General features: G+C 42.2%; 1 protein-coding gene across 1 annotated transcript in view; it reads right to left on the bottom strand.

Moving 5' to 3' along the window:
* GSK3B (glycogen synthase kinase 3 beta) overlaps positions 1-20,710 on the bottom strand; it is a 146,919-nt gene extending 126,209 nt beyond the window's left edge. Inside the window, exon 1 of the mRNA XM_029283856.1 lies at positions 20,228-20,710. Within this exon, the coding sequence (XP_029139689.1) occupies positions 20,228-20,488 (261 nt within the window). The 5' untranslated portion in view covers positions 20,489-20,710. The remainder of the gene's footprint in view (positions 1-20,227) is intronic.
* Between the last annotated feature and the right edge of the window lie 217 nt (positions 20,711-20,927).

Below are 20,927 nucleotides of genomic sequence, written 5' to 3'. Positions count from 1 at the left end.
TAACTGCTGCCCGTTTGCTGATAGCTCAAAACTGGAAGAGTAAAGCTTTACCTACAATAGAGGACTGGAGAGTGAAGGTTTCGCATCTTGCTGAAATGGCAAAGATTTCGGCTTATTTGAAGGATCACTCAAATGAACAATTTTTATCAATATGGAGAAGATGGATTGTTTATATTCAAAATAAGCATAGAATGGTGGATTATAGGTTAGGTTTTTAGATAAAACATTTTCTCTTTTTATACATATATATATATTTCACCTACTTATGTAGAATTACATTTTGTGGAGTTAGGGATATTAATATAAGGTTACTTTTAGATGAATAGTATCCTGGGATTAGGTTTGGGAAGTCCGGGTGGGGGGTGGGGGGGGGGTTTTCAATTGTGATGTGTTCTTTTTTTTTATGTTGAAAATAATAAAAAAAAAATTTGAAAAAAAAAAAAAAGAATAATTTGGAATGATCATACATACATCTGATTTTTTATAAGTAATTATTTTCCCCACTAAATTCAGTGGCTAAAAATCTTGTCGTAACTACATGGCTCTATGATGAGAATACCCAAAAAAATCTAAGGGGAGAGGAATCTAAACTCCAGAGAGATAATTTTTATCTCCATGAATAAATGTACGTAAGTATACATACAGTAGCATTTTGTTCAATGGTGAGCCAAGTATTAACTGGACGCTCACAAGCAAAACAAGAGCTCAACAGCACCTTCCCACACAACAGGTATCAAGAGGCTTAGTTTCTTCAATACTGGATTTAGCATAAAGCCAACAATAACGTTATACTGCATGTATTTGTGTAAACCCTTTTTAAAACTGTCCAGCCGAATACCACTCAATTCATGATAAAAAATCTCATAAGTGGTTTTATACACTTCATTTTTGTCTGCTTTGAATATTGTCATTCAGCTTTAAATGACTCTGGATTGCAAAATTGGAGGATAGAGACAAAAACATTTTTCTATTTTCTTTCTTCATAAATATAACTGTAAAGACTTTAGCACATCTCTTTACATAACACCTTCCCCAACATTGAAAAATTCCCTTAAATATGTTGAACGCTGTAGCCACTAAATATTTGATCACCCTTTTCTGTGCCATTGAATTTATGAAATATCAGAATTGTCTAGGAAAAAAATCATTACAAATTTATCAGATATGTCTCTGGCCATTTTTTCCTGCATTGCAAGTCCCAGTAGTGAGTCCCCAAGGTGCTTTTTCAGGAGGGAACTGGAACTTTCTTGTTTTTCTTTGAAGATGTTTCACTTCTCACCCAAGGATGGTGAGGAATGGAAGGATAGATGTTGGTCATTAGCATTTTTTTAGAGAGTTGTTGAGGTCATTTGGAGGTTTTCTGTGTCCTCGGGGTCACCTGAGTAGTGCAAATGTGTATGGAGCCTTCTTGACTTGCAAGGTGTTTTCTGCGCTGTGTCCCTTCATTGTTGAAGATAGCACAGGCTGTTGGAGATGAGTCTATGTTCTCTGCATCTCAAACGGAAGCGCAAATTGTTCCTGTAGGACCAAGGTGGTGAACCTATGGCACACGCGCCACAGGTGGCACGTGGAGCCGTCCCTGCGGGCACACACGAGCAGATCTTTGCCTCCGGCTGGGGCAGTTCCGGGCAAGGCGGGCGGCGCTTTGGCAGGAGGCAAGCACACCGCCAGGGCTGAGGCCGAGAGGCACAGATCTGTGCCATGCCAAAAATGGCCATTTCCCACCTTGTGAGTCGCGGTTAATGGCTGATTTTGTTGTGGCATGGATCTTTGCCTCAGGCCGGGGGCAGCTCCAGCAAGGCGGGAGGCGCTTCAGCGGGAGGCGAGTGCCGCCAGGGCTGAAGCCGAGAGAAGGCAAAGATCCACAGCATGACGAAACCAGCCATTAACTACGACGCACGAGGTGGGAAACAGCCGTTTTTGACGTGGCGCAGATCTAGAGCTGCGACCCTGGCATTACGAGCTGTGGGGGGAGAGGGGGGAATGGGCCGCAGAGCCCGGATGGCCAGCAGCGACGAGGGGAAGCCGGGCTGTCTCCTTGCCGCCACCCGGTGGCCATCCGGGGATTCTGGGCACGGGCGGCTGTCCTGCCCTGCTGGGCACCCCTCCACAGCCTCAGTCAGGAAGCCTCCGATGGGGCTCCGTCCTCCGTGCAGAGCGAGGGTGCAGGCCAAGGACCATGTGGTGAAAAGAAGGTTAGAGTCGAGGAAGTGGTTGCACTTATCTGCTACACGTGCACCTTACTTGGAGGGGAAAATCTGCACCTCCAAAGGAAAAAAAAGAAAAAGCTCCAACTTGACGGAAGGCAGGAGGGAGAAGTGAATGTGCCGCAGCAAGCTTGCTTCGTGAAAAGGCCACTACTCCTTTCTGGGGGGGTTTCTACCCCCCTCCAAAGTCGTTCTCCGCTTAGGAGCGACCCTCTCTTGGGCTGTGTGGATGCGGCATGTGATGGAAAAGCTGTAGCTCGAATTTTCAAAACCAGTTCGGCCTCTTCTACCAACTACCAAAGACTCTTTGGGATTTGCTCTTTGGAGAAAATTTCCCGAGTAACTAGTTGCAGGGCAGGTGCGCGCAGTGTAAGCAGATGCCTCTTTGAATGTTTGTGTTGGGAAGGCGAACTGTTTGGGGGGAGGAACGAGTTGGGCTGCCTTTCGTTCAAGGACCAGGATTTTGCAACCGCTCAGCGCGAGTTGAGAGAAGGCGAAGAAAAACAAACTTGGCTTCTCAGATCCGACTGCTGGAGAGCAAAGGTTGGGGGGAGCCGAGAAGGTTTTGCCCTCTGGAATGAGTTTTCCTTCTCTGAGCCTCCCACACTACCTTATGGATCAAACTTAGCAGGGAGGTGCCTTCACGCTGATTTGCCATTCAAAAACGTACATTTGTGCCCGTCCCCTTTCTTGTCCTAACTTGGCTTGCAAAATGGAGTCCATTTGCGCTTTGCAGAAGCTCGCGGCGGGGCGGGGGAAGACGCATGTGTTTGCACTTTGGAGAAAGGGAGAGAGAGAGGAATGAATGAATGAAAGAAGGAAGGAAGGAAGGAAGGAAGGAAGGAAGGAAGATGGGAATAGAAGAAGGGGGAGGCACATGACCCTGGGGATGCTGCAACAATCATAAGTGAAAAATGGTCATAAGCCACTTTATTCAATACCTTTGTAACTTCGAACAGTCACTAAGTTAACTGTTGTAAGTCGAGGACTACTGTACTTTATCACTTTTTTCCTTTTTTGGGAGAGGGGTCATCAAGTTTTTGACACCTTGCTAGGCGACTGGAAAAGCTCTGAGCTAGAGTACTTGGATTGCAGCTGCTTTCTTGCAGGTATGTGGAATGGCGTGGGACTCACAGGTTTTGCAAAGTTAAGTGAGGAAGTTGGTTACAGCTTATTAGGAAAGATAAAATAGACAACCAAGAATGCTTTACTGACCATTCTTTGTCCAGATTTTATATCAGTTTCATCTGCTAGTATAGGCATTCTGCTTCAGATTTCTGTTATTTTCAGCATCTGGTAAAATGAATGAGTACTTTTCCAACAACCTGTAAAATCCAAGACACTGTGGTTTCATTGTTTAATTCCCTCCTTGTACAGTAGTGGCCAAAATTGTGGAAACCTTTTGGGAAAAGTGTACAGTAGAAATGCCACCTTTGGTTAAGTTTCCACCAATTTTTCTTCTAATTTCTTTATAACTGTAGCCTTGTTCACTTAATAATACTATTTTACATCGCTTTCTGGGCGGCCAGTCAACTCTGCACCATTACTTTAATTTTATTACGTTTTACAAGCTCACTAAATGAAAGAACACAAAAAAACCCAACCAACTTGATAGCGATCACATAACACACTGACAAATGTCCTCCTCTCAGCTTCAATACATGACATCAATAACTGAATCCTACTGTGATCTGATTGGCTCATTGCTGAAACAAGATGACAAGCCTCCTGCCCACTGCTCTACCCGCCAGAGATCCCCTGGATCTCCCCCAACCCTGCACAGCCCCCACAGGCATCCCTCCTCAGGAGCAACATTGAGGTGCCCATGCCTACCCTGGCCACGCCCACCCACGCTGTCATGATTACCAAAGCTACGCCCACTCGGTGGGCCATGCCCACCCGGCACCAGGCGATGCATAAGTGGGTTTTGGGTTGCAGTTTGGGCACTCAGTCTCTAAAAGGTTCTCCCCCACTGGTCTAAGGGAACCTAAAGCTCTCCATTCAGACTGGGGGAATCTAGAATGGTTCTATGACTTTTTAACGTGTACTTGAAACTGCTATTGTTCACTGTATGAAAGGAAATGCCAGAATACTAGTGGAAAACAACATACTCTGGTTTGTTGGGGGGTTAGGGTTGATAACCGCTCCACGCACACATGCACGCATTGGCTGTCCTGTCGCTTTCATGTCTCCGTTGCTAGGCCACCGGTCCTGCCCCGCCACAGTCATTTGGCGCTTTGAGAACAGAGGGCGGGACTGGAAAAGCCCTGGCCGGGTGGGGGGGTGTATGTGCATACTTGAGTTTCCCTCCGAATGCTCATACTTCCACGTCGCCAGAAAATGTGTGAAGGTGCCCGCAGGCTCACCTCAGGAGAGCGCTGCCCATGCGGGAGATGGGAGAGTTTTGTCGTCATGGACATGGAAGCGGTAGACCAGCCAATGCGTGCATGGAGCGGTTATCAACAGCCGTAGAGACGAAGGCGCGAGGCGGCTGGTGTTTTAACGTGCCCGTTTTTGTTGCTTTGGCTGCCACTGTGACATTGGACGTGTCGCTAGAGAACTGCAGCATGACAGCCGAAGTATTTTGTGGTCCATAGCAGAACACGATGGCGTGCTCTGTTGGCATGACATGCTTGCTGAAAGTTTAGCAAGTTAACCCAATTTTGTACATTTTTTACGATGCGGATCTAATGAACTAATCCTGGAAGATGGGTGTGCCCAGTGGGTTTAAAAAAACTAGTCCAGGGCTTCCTCTGAATCCAAAAAGTAACATTAAGTCAATAAGCTGCAATTAAAAATGTTGTGCAAATGTAGCCAGCATCTCTATAAAGAAAGTGTTTCGACGTTACGCTTACCACCCAAGCAGCAGCACTAGGCAGCCGAGTCCCACCAAAAGTTTGTGGGAGTCGGCTGCAGACATGTATGAATAGCACTGTAAACGAAAGCTTTGCTGCAACCACACACCACTAGTTTGGAATTCCAGGAAGCCTTTGTACAAACTACACACAAATGCCTCTGTATACACACATCGGTAGGGATGTCTCTTGATGCCAAAATGCAACATCTGAAGTGGGGCTGTTTATGCAGTAAACTGTAGCAGGCAGGAATGGGGCTGTGTTATTTGCCAAAATTACTTTGGTTAGACTGCACACGGTAGTGGCGAGTTTCTAGGCTGAGCTTAACTGTGGCTGGCTACTTTGCAGCTACAGGTAGTCCTTGACTTACAACTGTGGGAAGAATCCAGAGAAAAAAATATATAGGGGAAATATTAAAAAGGCAGAATATATTTCCCCAAAGGATTTTAAAAGCAGAAACCAACCCACCCAGTCTCTCTGCGCCAGACAGAAACCAGGTCTGCAGAAATGCAGATGTGATAATCTTATCAGAAAGATTGGAGTCAGAAAGTTGGGATTAAAAAGAAAGATCCCTAGAATCAACAATCCCTCACACCAAAAATTCCAACAGTCATCAGCCACAGCCCCAGGGAAGCAGGATATGACCTTTGGAACATAATAGGATTAATCTACCACCGTCAGAATACCAGAAGGGCACACTGAAACTCAGGTCAAAATACATGACACAGGAAATACAGAGCCTCAAATAGGAACAGGAAACAACCTCAAGAGCCCCAGAAGGTATAAAAACCCACTCCTTGCTACATGCGGTCAGATTTTTTTCCGAGAGCCATCTTTCTGTCTGGCTCTCCTCTTCAATAAACTACAATCTTCTCTCTAAAGCAGTCGCCATGTTGTTTATTCCCGGCTTCGACTGCCAACCTCTCCCTCTCCCCTTGTCCCTTTTTGGGCACAGAGAGAGGGAGGGAGGGAGGGTGGAGGGGAGGGAAACAGGAAGAAAGAAAGAGAAGGAAGGAGATGGGAATGAAAAGGAGGGAGGGAGGGAGGGAGGGAGGGAGGAAGGAAGGAAGGAGATTGGAATGAGAGGGAGGGAGGGCCTGAGGGAAATCCTGCCTTAGCCCTTGGCCACCAGCAGCCCTGTTGCCCTTTTGCCATCCCCTGGTGGTCTCCCATCCTATTGCTGAGGATGCTTTGGTTACAAAGTCAGGTCTCCTCGTATGTAGAGAAAGTGGGCCTCCTTCTGACCCACGCACTTTGCCCTCCTGCACCCACCATGAGCAACTTGGCCCAGGAGAGTGAGCACAGCAGCAGCAGCCTCAAGGAGGAGGTAAGCGCAGCTGGGCGTCCTCTCGGGGAAATGCAGCTGGGCTAGGCAGGGCTGTGGGGTCCCGGTGACATGGGAGCTCAAGGACCAGGCTGGGCGCTTGACCTCCACTGCCCAGGGCTCCAGACAGTCTGTGTCACCGTCTAGGGCCCCCCTGCATGGCCTGAGAGGGACAATAAGGTTCCTCCAGTGGACCATGCCCTGGCGCTTGCCCTGGTTCCACCCCCCTCCACTGGAGACCCTCAGATCCGCCCCAGACCTGCACAGGCGCCCCTGACGCAAGTGACGTTGAGCTGGCCATGCCCACCCAGTGGGACATGCTCATCCCCGGCCACGGCCACCCAGTGGCCCACGCCCCCGAGAGCACTGCAATGCTGATGCGGCCCTGGCACTTTGCGATAAATAAGTGGGTTTTGGGTTGCGGTTTGGGAACTCAGTCTCTAAAAGATACTAAAAGTCTCTAACCATCACTGATCTAGTGGTTAAGGCAGCAGGCTAAAAGTAGGAGATTATGAGTCAAGTCCCACCTTGGCCATGAAAGCCAGATGGGTGACTTGGGTCCATTCTCTCTCTCTCTCAACCTAACCCACCTCACAGAGTTGTTGTGGGGAAAATAAGAGGAAAGTATGTTGGATATGTTCGCTGCCTTGAGTTATTTGTAAAAATTATAAAGGCTGGAGTGGATACAAATAAAATAAAATGAGTAATTGGTCTGTTTTAAGAGCTATTGTTCTAAGCAGTATGTAGTTTAAACGTGTATGACAGACAATAAATAGAATTCTTACCAAATAGTTCCTCACTATCTAGGGCAGGGGTGTCAAACTGCCGGCCCACGGGTCGGTTTCATCATACAGAAACTGCGCCCACCCTATTGCCGGCAATGGAAAAAAAGTTGAGATATGTCGCGACACGTTTTTGACACCCCTGACCTAGGGAATAAAAGAGATGGCTATCTCTTTGCTTTTTAATGATTTCATGAATAAATGTGTAAGTAGTTCTTTAGCAACCGTTCAGTTATGACAGTGATGAAAAAATAACTTTATTACTAATCCCTGCATTTATGATCTTCACAGGTATATAAAGCAAGGGAAAGCTAATGTATGATTATAAGTCCAGTTGCAGTTTCACTAAGCAACTGTTTCACTTAACAAGCAAATTGTTGGTCTCAACTATGATCACTAAATGAGGACTACCTATAATATAAGGAATGCTCTGGTGAAGATACAAGTCTGTTGGTTAGGGACATAAATGCAATGTTTCTGACTGAGAACCCAAATATTATCAGCGAATGAAACAGATTACATGATGCCACATGGAGTAGTGACCTGGAAATTACTATGTCAAAGACCAAAGTAGTTGAGTTTAAGAGGGAAAATGGAACAAAAAATTGGTAATAAATATATGTATGTAGCTGGATAGAATGTTTACCAAAGATGGAAGAGTAAAAAATTTTTTAAGACATTCAAATGCTATTAGAAGATAGTGGGTAGTATATGATCTATTATGAGTAACGAATGAATCTTGTCACTACTTAACAAACTGAAGCATTACTTAATGAGAACATGAAAACAGCAGAATTACCAGCCCTAATTACTATAGGTTCCCATATGATACTAAATAGTTCACTGAATTCCTTAAGTCTCTATGGATAGACTGAGTATTTTCCTACTCAGGCAGATTACAGGGACTGATACAGTAAGACCAAATTTCACTAAATCTGATTTTGAGAATGCTATTATTCATTTTCCTCAATGTACAGATCATCACAAGCTGAGGCAAAAACTAAATCAAGAGCATATCTTGCACTATGCAATGGTCACACAACAACGTGGAAGTATTCTATGGTAGTCTTGGAAGCAATTATGTCCCAATTTGACTCTATCAGGATATCCTCAGCATATGAAAATTGTTATGAACAACATCTTGGGATTTTTTCAACTACTTGTGTAATTAGGAATGCCACTGGGTTGCAAGATAGGTATTACAAACTTTATGGACATCAAATTAGGGATATGACAGGAAATGTTTTTTAAAAAATATGTTTTATTGATTTTTAACATACATCTTAACAATACAGCGTGTTGTCTGGATTAGTGTTTAAAAAACAATCATAACAATTAATTTCTATAATTCTTTAGTCCATATAATAGCTTTACTTTATTGCATCTTCTTCCAATAATATTCTTTCGCCAACCTTAAATACAGTTCTTATTTAAATAAATGACAATTAAATATAGATATTTTTCTCATGTTTCTGCAAATAATAACCACATCAATATAAAGCTTCTTTTCATTGATCATCTTGATTGCCTCATCATAAATCCTGTTTACAAAATTCTTATTTAAATTTGTTTTCCCCATAATATTCAAAGCATTCTTACTGGTTAAGATTTTTTCAAAATTAGTTACACTTAAGTATTTAAGTCTTTTTTCTCATACAAGCCATCCCATTTTTACATTTCTCATATCTTAAAGAAAAATAAGAAAAGAAAAAAAAGACAAAACAGAGAAAGCATTTCTTTTATATAAACCATCCCAAAATTTTTATATTTCTCATGTCAAAAAACCAAACACAAAAGAAAAAAGAAAGAAGACATACTATATTACTTGAGGGGTTCATCCCTGTTAAACTAATCTTCATTTATATTCAAAATCTTTCTATTTCTTTAACCATATTCAAACAAATATTTAATTTTTAAATACTCCCTCTGGAGTATCATCTAATTTCTTAATTCTCTTTAGACTTTTTTTTTTTGCCCAACATCTTTCCTATTCAATATGCTTCGATGAATCAAAGAATCTTTCCAGAATCTTATAAATGTTGTTGCAGGTACAAAAGGCAAAACAGGTAAGATGTTTTATAGGAAGGTTTCGCCCCTTCGTATTCATTGAAAATCTTTTCCTTTTTTTCTTTCTTGATTTTATTACTTTTTGTCTCTCAAGTTCTCGTAATTCTCCTGGCAAATTCTATTTCGCCAAATCTTTTTTCTTGTCCTCAAACTTATTTTGTAATATTAAAGTATAGTTTGTCTTTTCCATGTCCAGAGTTTCCTCTAAATTTTTTCCACCTGGGTTAAGTCATACTTTCTTGTATTGTTAAATTCCATCTTGAAATCTCCCCCGTCTCGTATTCAGTTATCTGTTTTTTTCTGCTCACTCTCTATTTTTATTTTCTGAGAATGTTTATGTTGTAAAGTTAAATTGGAGATGTGTTCATTTATGTTTTCAAAAATTATTTTTTGAATTATTTTTAATTTCCTCGTGTTTGAGATTATTGTTGTTTGGATTAGTTGCAACATAGCATAGATCTCCTTCTGGAAAGTATTTGTTTTTTCTTGGTATATTCTTTCTGCAGATCTCTGGTTTTCCATTATAGCCAAAAATCAGGGTTTTCATTTTTCTGCAGATAGCTTTAGAGTCACAGTTGAGTTAGTATTTGTAATCCAGAAAGGTCAAATCTCTTTTTTTTTTAGAGTTTATAATTCTCACTTTGTAGATAGCCCAAAATGTTTTCTTTTTTCTTTTCTTTTCTTTTTTGTCACAGCTGTTCTCTGTTATTAAGACACTGAAGGTCAGCAGAATCAAATTTATCTTTTTCTGGGCTTTGCCAGTTCCTGTAATAGAGCAGGTGCTGTTGCACATTTTCATCCACCATTAGATGTCAGCACCAGTTCTTTCAGTAATAGACAATTATTTACTTCTATTTTCATGATATAAAAGGAAAATCTTAACAGATTCCACCGATTTCAAACTTATCCAAATTAAGTCTTATATTCTTTTTATTTCAGTATATTTCTGTTCCCCCTGAAAAGTTTAATTTGCCGCTTCTGTCTGCAGGAGGGCGGGGCAAAGGTCCCCCTCCTTCTTACCTTTGGAGGCTTTTTGCTTCTTGGGGTTTTTCTTTTTTTTCCAGGAAATCAATTTCCAAGTAGAACAGAGAAAATCACTGTTCTTACCCAGTTCCAAACACATTGTTTATAGTCAGCTTGAAGCAGTATTTTTGGACTTCGGTTGCTTGTAGCTTGGGCTAGACTTGGAAGTTAAGCTAGCCTTTCTCCTGCTGCTTTCTGGAGAGCTTTTCTCAAACCAATCAGATCGACCGCAGTCTCTCCGCAATCAGCGGTACTTCCCCCCTTCTATGTTGCCTCTACAGGGCAACTTCAAGCCCATTTAGCGTCTCCTAGCAGGCAGAAATCAGAGTCCCGTGATCCCTTGGCTGCTGCACTACTGCGCAAAACCAGAAGTCGGACATGACAGGAAATATTTAACTCCACCTCTTGTAGCTACAAGGCATGGTACGACTACCATTAGTCACATGCATTAGTATTAGGTGAGTGTAGTTGCCATTTTTTATCAAATATTTTATCCTTGTTATTGTCAAGAAACAAGCAGAAAATGGAAGCAATGACTGTTTTGACTCTGGGTCATTAGCAGCTATAGTGTTAAGTCATTTTGTCATCTATGGTCAAATAACAGATAAGCAAGATTTTATTGCGAAGTGACTTGGCACTAAACATCAGTATCAGCAGTTCAGAAATCTTAGTGGCAAGGTTTCAATTTAATTTACTTATAAAATGGAAACTGAACCAACACTTGAGATGCTTTACAACTGTCTTCCTTGCCACCCCATACTGATGCTGCACATAACCCTGCTTCGTACAAGAACATTGCTACTCTCACCCATCCTCTCAGTCACTTGTGGGAGCACCTAATATTGTTCCTATGAATTAGAGCGGGGCTTTTCAACCTTTTCAAAGACTGTACCACTTTTAGGACATGACAATATTTGAGTACCACCAGTGGCTTGGCAAGGTGTAAAACAATTTAACGACAAAAAAAGGGAAAAAGTGATAAAGTACATCCACCCAGATGCTCCACATTTGAGAAGCTTTTCAGATAGATTTACTGTACCTGGTCACTCATTCTGAAAATAGCTGCACTTTGGGTTTTGACAATACAGATATCCTCAATTACCATCCACATTTGGAACTGGTTACTTGGTCATTAAGTAAGGCAGTAGCTAAGAGATGCCACTGCTGTGCTTATGAACTCTGTTCAGCTTTACAGACCTGCAAAGATTCTAAATGCAAGGATAGGTTATTATTATTATTATTTATTAAATTTATATACCGCCCTATCTCCCTTACGGGACTCAGGGCGGTGAACAGGCGATACTAAAAACCACGATAAATATACACAAGTTTCTGTTCTAAAATCAAATTAAATAACAGGCCTGTTCTAAAAACACCCCATACAAAACCCCCACTAAAACATAATCAAACTACGCCAGGCCGGCNGGCGGTCTTGCAAATACCTAGGTCCATTGCCATGGAGCGCTTTAAAAGTTGTTACTAACACCTTGAAGCGCACCCGGAAGGCCACCGGCAGCCAGTGCAGCTCGCGCAGGAGAGGTGTTACATGGGAGCATCTAGAGGCCCCCAAAATCCCCCGTGCAGCCGCATTCTGAACTAGCTGGAGCCTCCAGGTGCACCTCAAAGGGAGCCCCATGTAGAGAGCATTGTAATAGTCCAGGCGGGAAACAACGAGGGCTTGAGTGACTGTGCGTAGGGCGTCCCGATCCAGAAAGGGGCGCAACTGGCGTATCAGGCGAGCCTGATGAAAAGCCCCCCTGGCCACGGCCGTCACATGATTGTCTAAAGACAGCCGAGCATCCAGGAGGACGCCCAGGTTGCGGGCCCTCTCCGCGGGGGCTAATGACTCACCCCCGATAGCCAGAGATGGAACCAACTGGCTATGATGTGACGCCGGAAACCACAGCCACTCGGTCTTGGACGGGTTGAGACGAAGCCTGTTCTTCCCCATCCAGACTCGCACGGCCTCCAGGCACCGGGACATCACTTCCGCGGCATCGTTGGGGTGGTCCGGGGTGGAGATGTACAGCTGGGTGTCATCTGCATACTGATGAAACTCCACCCCGAAACCACGGATGATCTCACCCAGTGGCTTCATATAAATGTTGAACAGGAGAGGCGAGAGGACCGACCCTTGTGGTACCCCACAAGTGAGGCGCCTCGAGGTTGACCTCTGCCCCCCTGCCAACACAAATTGTGTCCGGTCCGAGAGGTAGGAGAACCACCGTAAAACGGTGCCCCCCAACCCCAGCCCCCCTAACCGGTGCAACAAGATACCATGGTCGATGGTATCAAAAGCCGCTGAGAGGTCTAACAGGACCAGGATAGAGGAACAGCCTCTATCCTGAGCCCTCCAGAGATCATCAACCAACGCGACCAATGCCGTTTTCGTGCTGTGCCCAGGCCGGAAGCCGGACTGGCGCGAGTCTAGATAGACAGTTTCTTCCAGGTGCTGAGGGAGCTGTCGTGCCACCACACTCTCAACAACCTTCGCAAGAAAGCGAAGGTTGGAGACAGGCTGGTAGTTGGCCAAAGCAGCTGGGTCCAGGGAGGGCTTCTTGAGGAGGGGCCTCACCACAGCCTCTTTCAAGGCAGCCGGCAAGAACCCCTCACTCAAAGAAGCGTTGACGATTCCCTGGAGCCAGCCTTGTGTAACCTCCCGAGAGGCCAGTACCAGCCAGGAGGGACACGGGTCCAGTAAACATGTGGTGGTGTTCAGCCGTCCCAGCATCCTGTCCAGTTATTTTTGCCATCAGTTGGTAACTCTGAACAGTTGCTAAATGAGGCAGTCACTAAATGATGACTACTTTTATCGGTAATTTATACTTAATCTCTTTTCTAGTAATGATTACCTTATCACAGAAATATTCATATGTCTAATAATTTAGCTGTTGTGCAACCAACTTCCACATGCAAGGTGTTCAGTGAGCTGCCTACCAGTCAGAGCTCATTTTTCAATTAAAGCACTGCTGCTTCAGACCTTTTACTGATGTGGCTGCCTAGCTACCTAGGAGCATCTGCTCCTACCCACAAAACTGCACTGAAGAATTTTACACATTTTATTCAAGTTGAGAGCACCTTTCTAAGTACTTTTCAGAAAGGAATGGATATCCTTCTTCAAAACCACCTGATTTACATAGAGATCATTCAGGACTCCATTCCCTCCCCTCCCTGCTTTTATCAGAGAAAAGAAGTCCTAGAGAGGATCAATTCTATCAGACAGGCCAGCTGCAACCCTCTCAAATTAAAGTTATAACATTTGTTGTTGCTGAACTCCCAACACCACAGCCACAGGTAGAAGGATCATACTGGGTAGACTGAGGGGAAATATACCCCAGCAAATATGATTGGGCAGAGATTCCCAATTCACCTTAAGGCAACAGTAAAAAAAGAATAAAACATACTGTTTTATTGAAATAAAAAATTCTGGACCAATGAGCAACTCTGAGCCTTAGCAATAACTCAGCAATAGTTAATAAAACAGGAAAGGCAACAGGGTCCTTCTGAAGAATCCAGATATTTTTCCTGGGTTTCTACAAGTCCATTTTTCAAGACAAAAATGACCAGTCCATAATTAGAGATGACTCCCAGCACCTTTGTTTGCATTCCCAGGAGATTAGCAGCCTATTTTCCCCATTTTAATCCTTAGAACCTCCACTCTTCCCCCCATAAAAGGCCACCAAAAGCCACATCCAATGGAACTCCTCTGTCCCCCAAACAAAAAAACGTTTTCCTATCCCTTCTCAGCCTGATACCTACGAACAAGGAAGCCCTCCCATTTGAAGCTTTCTAAACTTCCTTCATCCAGATTTGGAAAATAAACTATGGCTGCCTTAATATTTACCCCAAACTAACCCGAATTCCAGAAATGTGGTTTTACAGCTGATCGGCTGTAGCTGCGCACCGATCCTGGGCTCCTGTCCAGCTCACTTGCTCGCGCTTCACTGGAAAACATGCTCCTTGCTAACTAAGCAGAAGCGCCAGGATCAGCACCAGGCTCCAGCTGATCCACACTTCTGGGCGGCTCCGCAGAAGCGCGGGTCAGCTGTAGCTGCGCTCCTACCCAGCTCACTTGCTCACTAACTCAACCTTTGCCTGAAAACACGTGCTTGCTAAACACACCATTCGCTTGCTCGCCCTTCCCCCAAAAACACGCCATGTGGTCACTCACCCTTCCTCAGAAAACGGGCCGCTCACTCGCTGTTCCTCCGAAAACAGGCTTCTCACTCTGTCTCTCATTGCTTCGGTAAGAAAAGCCTCTTTTCTTCTCCATCTGCCCCTTTTATACCTTCTCTTCTCTCCACCCTCCTCCTCCTTTTCTCTTCCGGGTGCACCGGAAGCTCCAATTACCATGTTACCACGTGCACAGATCCTGGGGATTCTGCCAAGCTCTGCAGCTCCAGCTGATCTCCTCCAGGTCTGTGTAGCTCCACTTTAACTGGCTCCCTCCCCCACTACAATTAGCTAGGGCTCGCGTACCACCAGCCAGGTGCTAAAGTACCACCAGTTGAAAAGCCCTAAATTAAAGGACTTCAATCACCAAACCCTACATGAATAACATACACTGGAATCACTTTTCAAATTTCGTCTGCACTCACAAATGACAACAATGTTCTTGTTATCATTTCCACTCAGAGTCTAAAGCCCTTGTCAATTGCTAATTCCAAGGACCTCAGCTTAATAACCCATCAGATCCTTGTGGCGGGGGGGGAACCTGTTTCTGGAACACTGCGGGGTCTATTAGTTGTCAGAGGTGCACCAATCTAATAGCTCCCACCTCCCTATTGGAGGGTAATACTAATATGGAATCAGAGAGGAGATGTCCATGATGAGAGTTTATGATAACATCTTCTATATGCAACTGCTCCAAGATAAACGCCACAACTAGTGTGCAACCCCCAATAAGTTGAACTTTCAATTATTTGAGTCAGATCCTTAGTCACTATGGTGCATGTGAACTCCTGACTTGCCTATGATTCAGTATCACCCAGGGAGAGATTAAAACCCCCAAGGCCCAAGAAACCCTTGGGGATTCCATCACCAACCTAGCAACAGAATCTATCAACTCAGGCAAGGATGTTGCTGCAAAGAAGAAGCCAGTATAGCAATAACAATCCCAGTTGTTTCCTAAAATCATCTTCAACCAGAGACTTGTATACAACTAGGTGCAGACTAGAACCTATGAAAACATCAAGGCTTCCTGGATAACAACTACCATATCTTCCTGTACTAGAGTGACAGTTGATGCCAGACTCCAAATCCAGATGGGCATATTTCTAAGGGGGGCACCCCTGCTGCATACTCACCCAGGTCTCAATTATACATGCCTGATCAGCTGCCTCATCCATAATTAAGTCATGGATGAAGATCTTTACATACCTGTCTGGCATTCAGAAGCAGCTGCTGGAGTCCAGGGCCACCAAGGATCCAATGACCTGGCTTCCAGGATGAATGTTGAGGTCTGGAAGGCAGGGCAAGTTTTAACACTGGTCCTGTTGCCCCTTTGAGTGACCCACCCTCAACCTCCCACTATATCTTTCTCCTTGGTCACAACAACAATGGAACTACTTGCCCTCTTCCCTTCCCAGTTTTTTTCTGCCCATCTCAATGCCCACCTAGAACTGGACAACATGCTCCATACTCACATCTAGTGCACCCCAGCACAAATATCCACAAGTTGCCCCTACCTCTAGTATTCAGCAATCTGGAGGAAGGCCTACTGAAGTGGATCACCAGCATCTGCTCATCACACGTCACCAAAATCCCATCTATCCCTATCCCTAGATTCCCAGGAAAATCAGGCCAAAAAGATTGTAATTGAAGCTGGGCTACTCTCCCAAGTTGTCTGATGTAACAGTTGGAAGGTAAAGCATTCCAATCTAACAACTATCATTGAAGCAGCAGCTAGCAATGCCCAGGGAAGAATAGGCCGGTCATAGGATTCAGGATAATAACCAGAGCTTGTTACTAGCATTATTATGTGATAATAATGTCAATAACAGTAGATGTTATGCAACATCTAAATAAAACAATTATATGGATTGCCCCAGAGATCAAGACAGTATTCCAGATCTGTGTATGCTGTATCTCCCTATTTGAAAATTAGGACAATCAAAGCAATCTGGAACATGCTGAGAGTATAATACAATTTATACTGCTATTTTAACTACCAAGATTCTGCTATTTTACTAATAGAACAGTTCTAACTTTAGTAAAATCATAAACAAAAAGGGTATATATTTTGGTGGAAGTAGGTAAAACACTAAAAGTTTCTTCAGGTGAAGGAATAAAATTGAAGGTTAAGATTCACAGAAATACAGTAAGATTAATACTTCCTAACTTTTAATCAGTTTTAATCTCCAAGATCAGATTAACTATATCCTATAAACAGTAATGTTTTTTGAATCTTTATGTATTATCTCTAAGATATCTGGAGAATAAGTAAAGTACCAGATGGTAGAAAGAGGGCAAAATCCACAGAGCACATCACTGAATGTGATACTTATACCTGGAATATTCCATAGTAGATCACAAACTGAACAAATCTAAGCAACAACAATGCACAATTATCGTAAATCAGTAAGGATTTGTCAAAAACAAGTTAATCATATGAACTTTGTTTCACTGTTTTATACTTAATAAATTGCAGGAATTGTAGTTCATCACATCACCTGACTTGTTAATTATAGATAGCATGCCATGACAATTAAGTGAATCAACAGTTAGCTCAAACAATCAAGTAGTCAATGGTTCCTTAAGAGAAGATCAAAGTTTGGTCCACGATGTATACTCTTGAACTCTTTTTAATGATTCGAATGAAGAAATAAAAGAAATGTTTTATCAAATTTTCTTATGACACAAAATTGGGTGGGAGGGTTAGCTTATTATAACATAAACAAAGCACAATTGCTTGGATAAGGGAATTGAAGGTAACCCATTAAGTTTATGAGAGAAAGCTGGAATGGATTATTAGAGAGAGATAAAAAAAATCAGCAATGAACTGAAATGAATAAAATGTCTAAAATATAAAGTTCCAAATTTGGGTAAAGAAAATGAAAGGCTGTGGGAGACCTAGCTTAGTAGTAATATATATGAAAAGAATCTGCATGTCCTTGTCAACTACAAGTTAAACAAGAGCCAACAGCACTATGGTACTACGAATAGGGCAAATGTCAACTTGGGAAGCATTAACAGGAATGCAGAATTCAGATCACAGGAAGTGATTGTTCTACTCTGCCTTATTAAAATTTCTATTTAAAGTCTACTCTGGGCACCACCATTAAAAAAATGAGGGTAGCAAACTGGAGCAGGTTCAGAAGACTACCAGGAAACTGAGAGATCAGTAAACAAACCTGATGAAGAACAGACAAAGAATCTACCATGTGTAGCCTATAGAACAGGGGTCCCCAACCCCCGGTCCAAGGCATGTCAGCAACCGGGCCACACAAACAAGCAGAGCCCCATCTGCAAGATGCAGGCAGCACACAAAACCACACCCCCTCTGGTCCGCAGAAAAATCTCTCTCCACATAACTGGTCCCTGGTGCCCAAAAGGTTGGGGACCTGTGCTATAGAAAATATACCCGAGGGGAGATATCATAGCAATTTTCAATATGTTCAGAGGTTGTCACATAGAAGAGAAAGTGGGCATTCACTGTTGCCTCAAAAGGAAAGACAGAACCAATAGATTGAAAATACAAGGAAGTAAATTTAAGTTACATAGGAACTTCCTGACTATATAAAATGTCAGTATGTGGAACAGGCTGCTGCTTAAAGTGGTGAGTTCTACTTTGCTAGAGCTCCTCAAAGAGAAGCTGAATGGTCATCTGTTAAAGATGATCTAATAGATCAGTGAGGGCGAACCTTTTAGAGACCGAGTGCCCAAACTGCAACCCAAAACCCACTTATGCATCGTCGGGTGCCAGGTGGGTGTGGCCAATTGGCTGGGCGTGGCCAATTGGCTGGGCGTGGCTGCGGTAGTAACAGCAGACTGGGTGGGACTAAAAAGTTCAATCAATCAATTCGAACTTTGCAAGATCTTTTTTTTCCCCGCGAGAAGTTGAAATTGACTGATTGATTGAACCTTTTTTTTTTTTTTTGCACATGGCGGTGGATGCCTAAAGCGAAAAGGTTTTATAAAACCCAGCTGAACGCCTAGGACTGGGGCGACGGCGCGCGTGCCCACAGAGAGGGCTCTGAGTGCCACCTCTGGCACCCGTGCCATAGGTTCGCCACCACTGTAATAGATCCTACAATGAATGGGAAGTTAAAGACCATAAGATTTAAGATTTCTTACAACTTTATGGTTGTAAGGAATCTTAAATCTTATGGTCTTTAACTTCCCATTCATTGTAGGATCTATTAGATCATCTTTACTTCCTTTATGGTTCTACACACAAAAATAACAGAGCAAGATTAATCAAGACAAATACAAATTTCTTCACTCAAGAAATGGAAATGAAAGGTTTTATTGGGGGAGACCTGGCTTGGCAACAATACTTCTGAATAACATTTGGGAATAATAGCCTTGAGAACAGAGGAGTAAATACCCTTCATGCATCTAAACAATGTCATCAGAAGACACTCAAAATTTATTCTGTACCATTCCAGATCAATAAATTTTAATTAAAGGAAGTCAAATACTGACAGAATGTTAGGGAAAAATATTCTAACAATAAGAGCAGTTCAACGATGAATTTAATTAACTACAGAAGTGACAAGCTCCTCTTCACTGACTGTGTTTTAACAAAGAACAAAGACAATTCTGGGGATGCTTCCATTTGGAATTCTCCATATATCACGAGGGTGAATTTGTTGCCCAAAATGACCTGTCCAGCTATATGTATATATGTAATTTCTTTTTATAATATTAAATTTAAGGAGACTTACTCAAAAATAACCAAGTATAAATTAATAAATCAACCAAACCTTAAATAACCAAATAACCAAACCTTAATTTTAAAAATATCATGCCAGGTTGCTTTTTGAAAAATTAACTTCTGGGCACTTCTTTTGAAACTTCACTATCTCAGCATTTGTAGAATGAGATACAGAAATTCATGTACTTGAATAAAAATGCAACTTAAGTGCTACTTGGTGTTTGTAAACTAATAGCCATTCTAGCTGGATATAAACCAAGAACAGAAGTTTTAGAAAAGCCATTTCCAAATAAAACCGTATGTAAAATTACAAATAGAGCACAGTTTATTTTCATTGTGGTCTATTGAATAACAATTGGTTGAGTTATTTAGTGCATTGAGTTCTAAACCATGGTTTAGAAAGTACAATGGCTGAGGTTGTGCAATACTTGAAACTTATACATATTAAATCACATTATAAATGCCTAGCTATTGTAGTCTACTGAATAACGATTGGTTGAGTTATTTAGTGCATTGAGTTCTAAACCATGCTTGTGCAATACTTAAAACTTATACATATTAAATCACATTATAAATAGCTAGCTATTTATATGTATAAGTTTCAAGTATTACACAACCTCATCCATTATACTTTGTAAACCATGGTTTAGAACTCAATGCACTAAATAACTCAACCATTATTCAATAGACCACAATGAAAATAAACTGTGCTCTAGTGCAAAGCAAGAACCCAGCAACAAATTCTCTATAAAATAGTAACTGAACGCTTGTTGTAAAATTAATCTATTAAAATTATCCTATTAATTTAGTTTCCCTAAGCAATCACATTCAGTTTTTTGGGGGGAAACCTTCATCTTTATGACTAAAATAAAAACACTAAATCAGTCAATTTTTCTTTTTCTTTATTTATTTTCCATCTATAAAATTAAAAATACATTATATTTCAGCACAAGATTTCTGTTTTGCACCAGACTATATTTGAAATATTGGAATGTCAATGTACATAATATATTCTTTGGAGAAAAATCAATCAGAAAGGAATGAAAGAGAAGGACAGAAGTTATTCTTAAAAATATTTTTTATCTCTTTACCTTAAATCTCTTGTCTTGCAGAACTTTTTTAATGGCAACCAGCTCTCCTGAGTCACAGAGTTTGGCTTGATAAACAACACCAAAAGATCCATTCCCGATCACTTTAGTGTCTGTATAACTAACTTCTTGGGGCCTATCTGGACCTTGTCCTGGAGTTGCTACTACTGTAGTCACTTTGCTGCCATCTTTGTCTCCTGGAACAACAAGAAAAAGATGAGATACTGTTAAATCTATGCTGGAGGAGAAAAATTTGCAAGGCATAATTTAATATATTGGTCATATGAATGATATAATATATTGGTCCTATCAATGATATAATAATCATTGGCCTCATCTGAGACCATGATGAGTCTGCATACAGACAGGAGGTTGAACAACTGGTCCTGTGGTGCAGCCAGAACAATCTGGAGCTGAACAGTTAAAAATGTAAATATGATAATGGATTTTAGGAGGAATTCTCCTTTTCTACTACCTTTTACAATATTAGACAACACAGTATCAACAGTAGAGACCTTCACGTTTCTGGGTTCTATAATCTCCCAGGACTTGAAATGGACACCTAATATTAGAACCATCATTAAAAAGGCACAATAAAGGATGTTTTTCCTGCATCAACTCAGAAAGCTCAGACTGCCCAAGAAGCTGCTGATACACTTCTACAGAGGAATTATTGAGTCTGTCATTTGTACTTTTATAACTG

This window comes from Protobothrops mucrosquamatus, unplaced genomic scaffold (assembly GCF_001527695.2).
Source record: "Protobothrops mucrosquamatus isolate PMUCROS unplaced genomic scaffold, P.Mucros_1.0 scaffold_88, whole genome shotgun sequence".
NCBI lineage: Eukaryota > Metazoa > Chordata > Lepidosauria > Squamata > Viperidae > Protobothrops > Protobothrops mucrosquamatus.
This window is presented reverse-complemented; position numbering and strand designations above follow the sequence as displayed.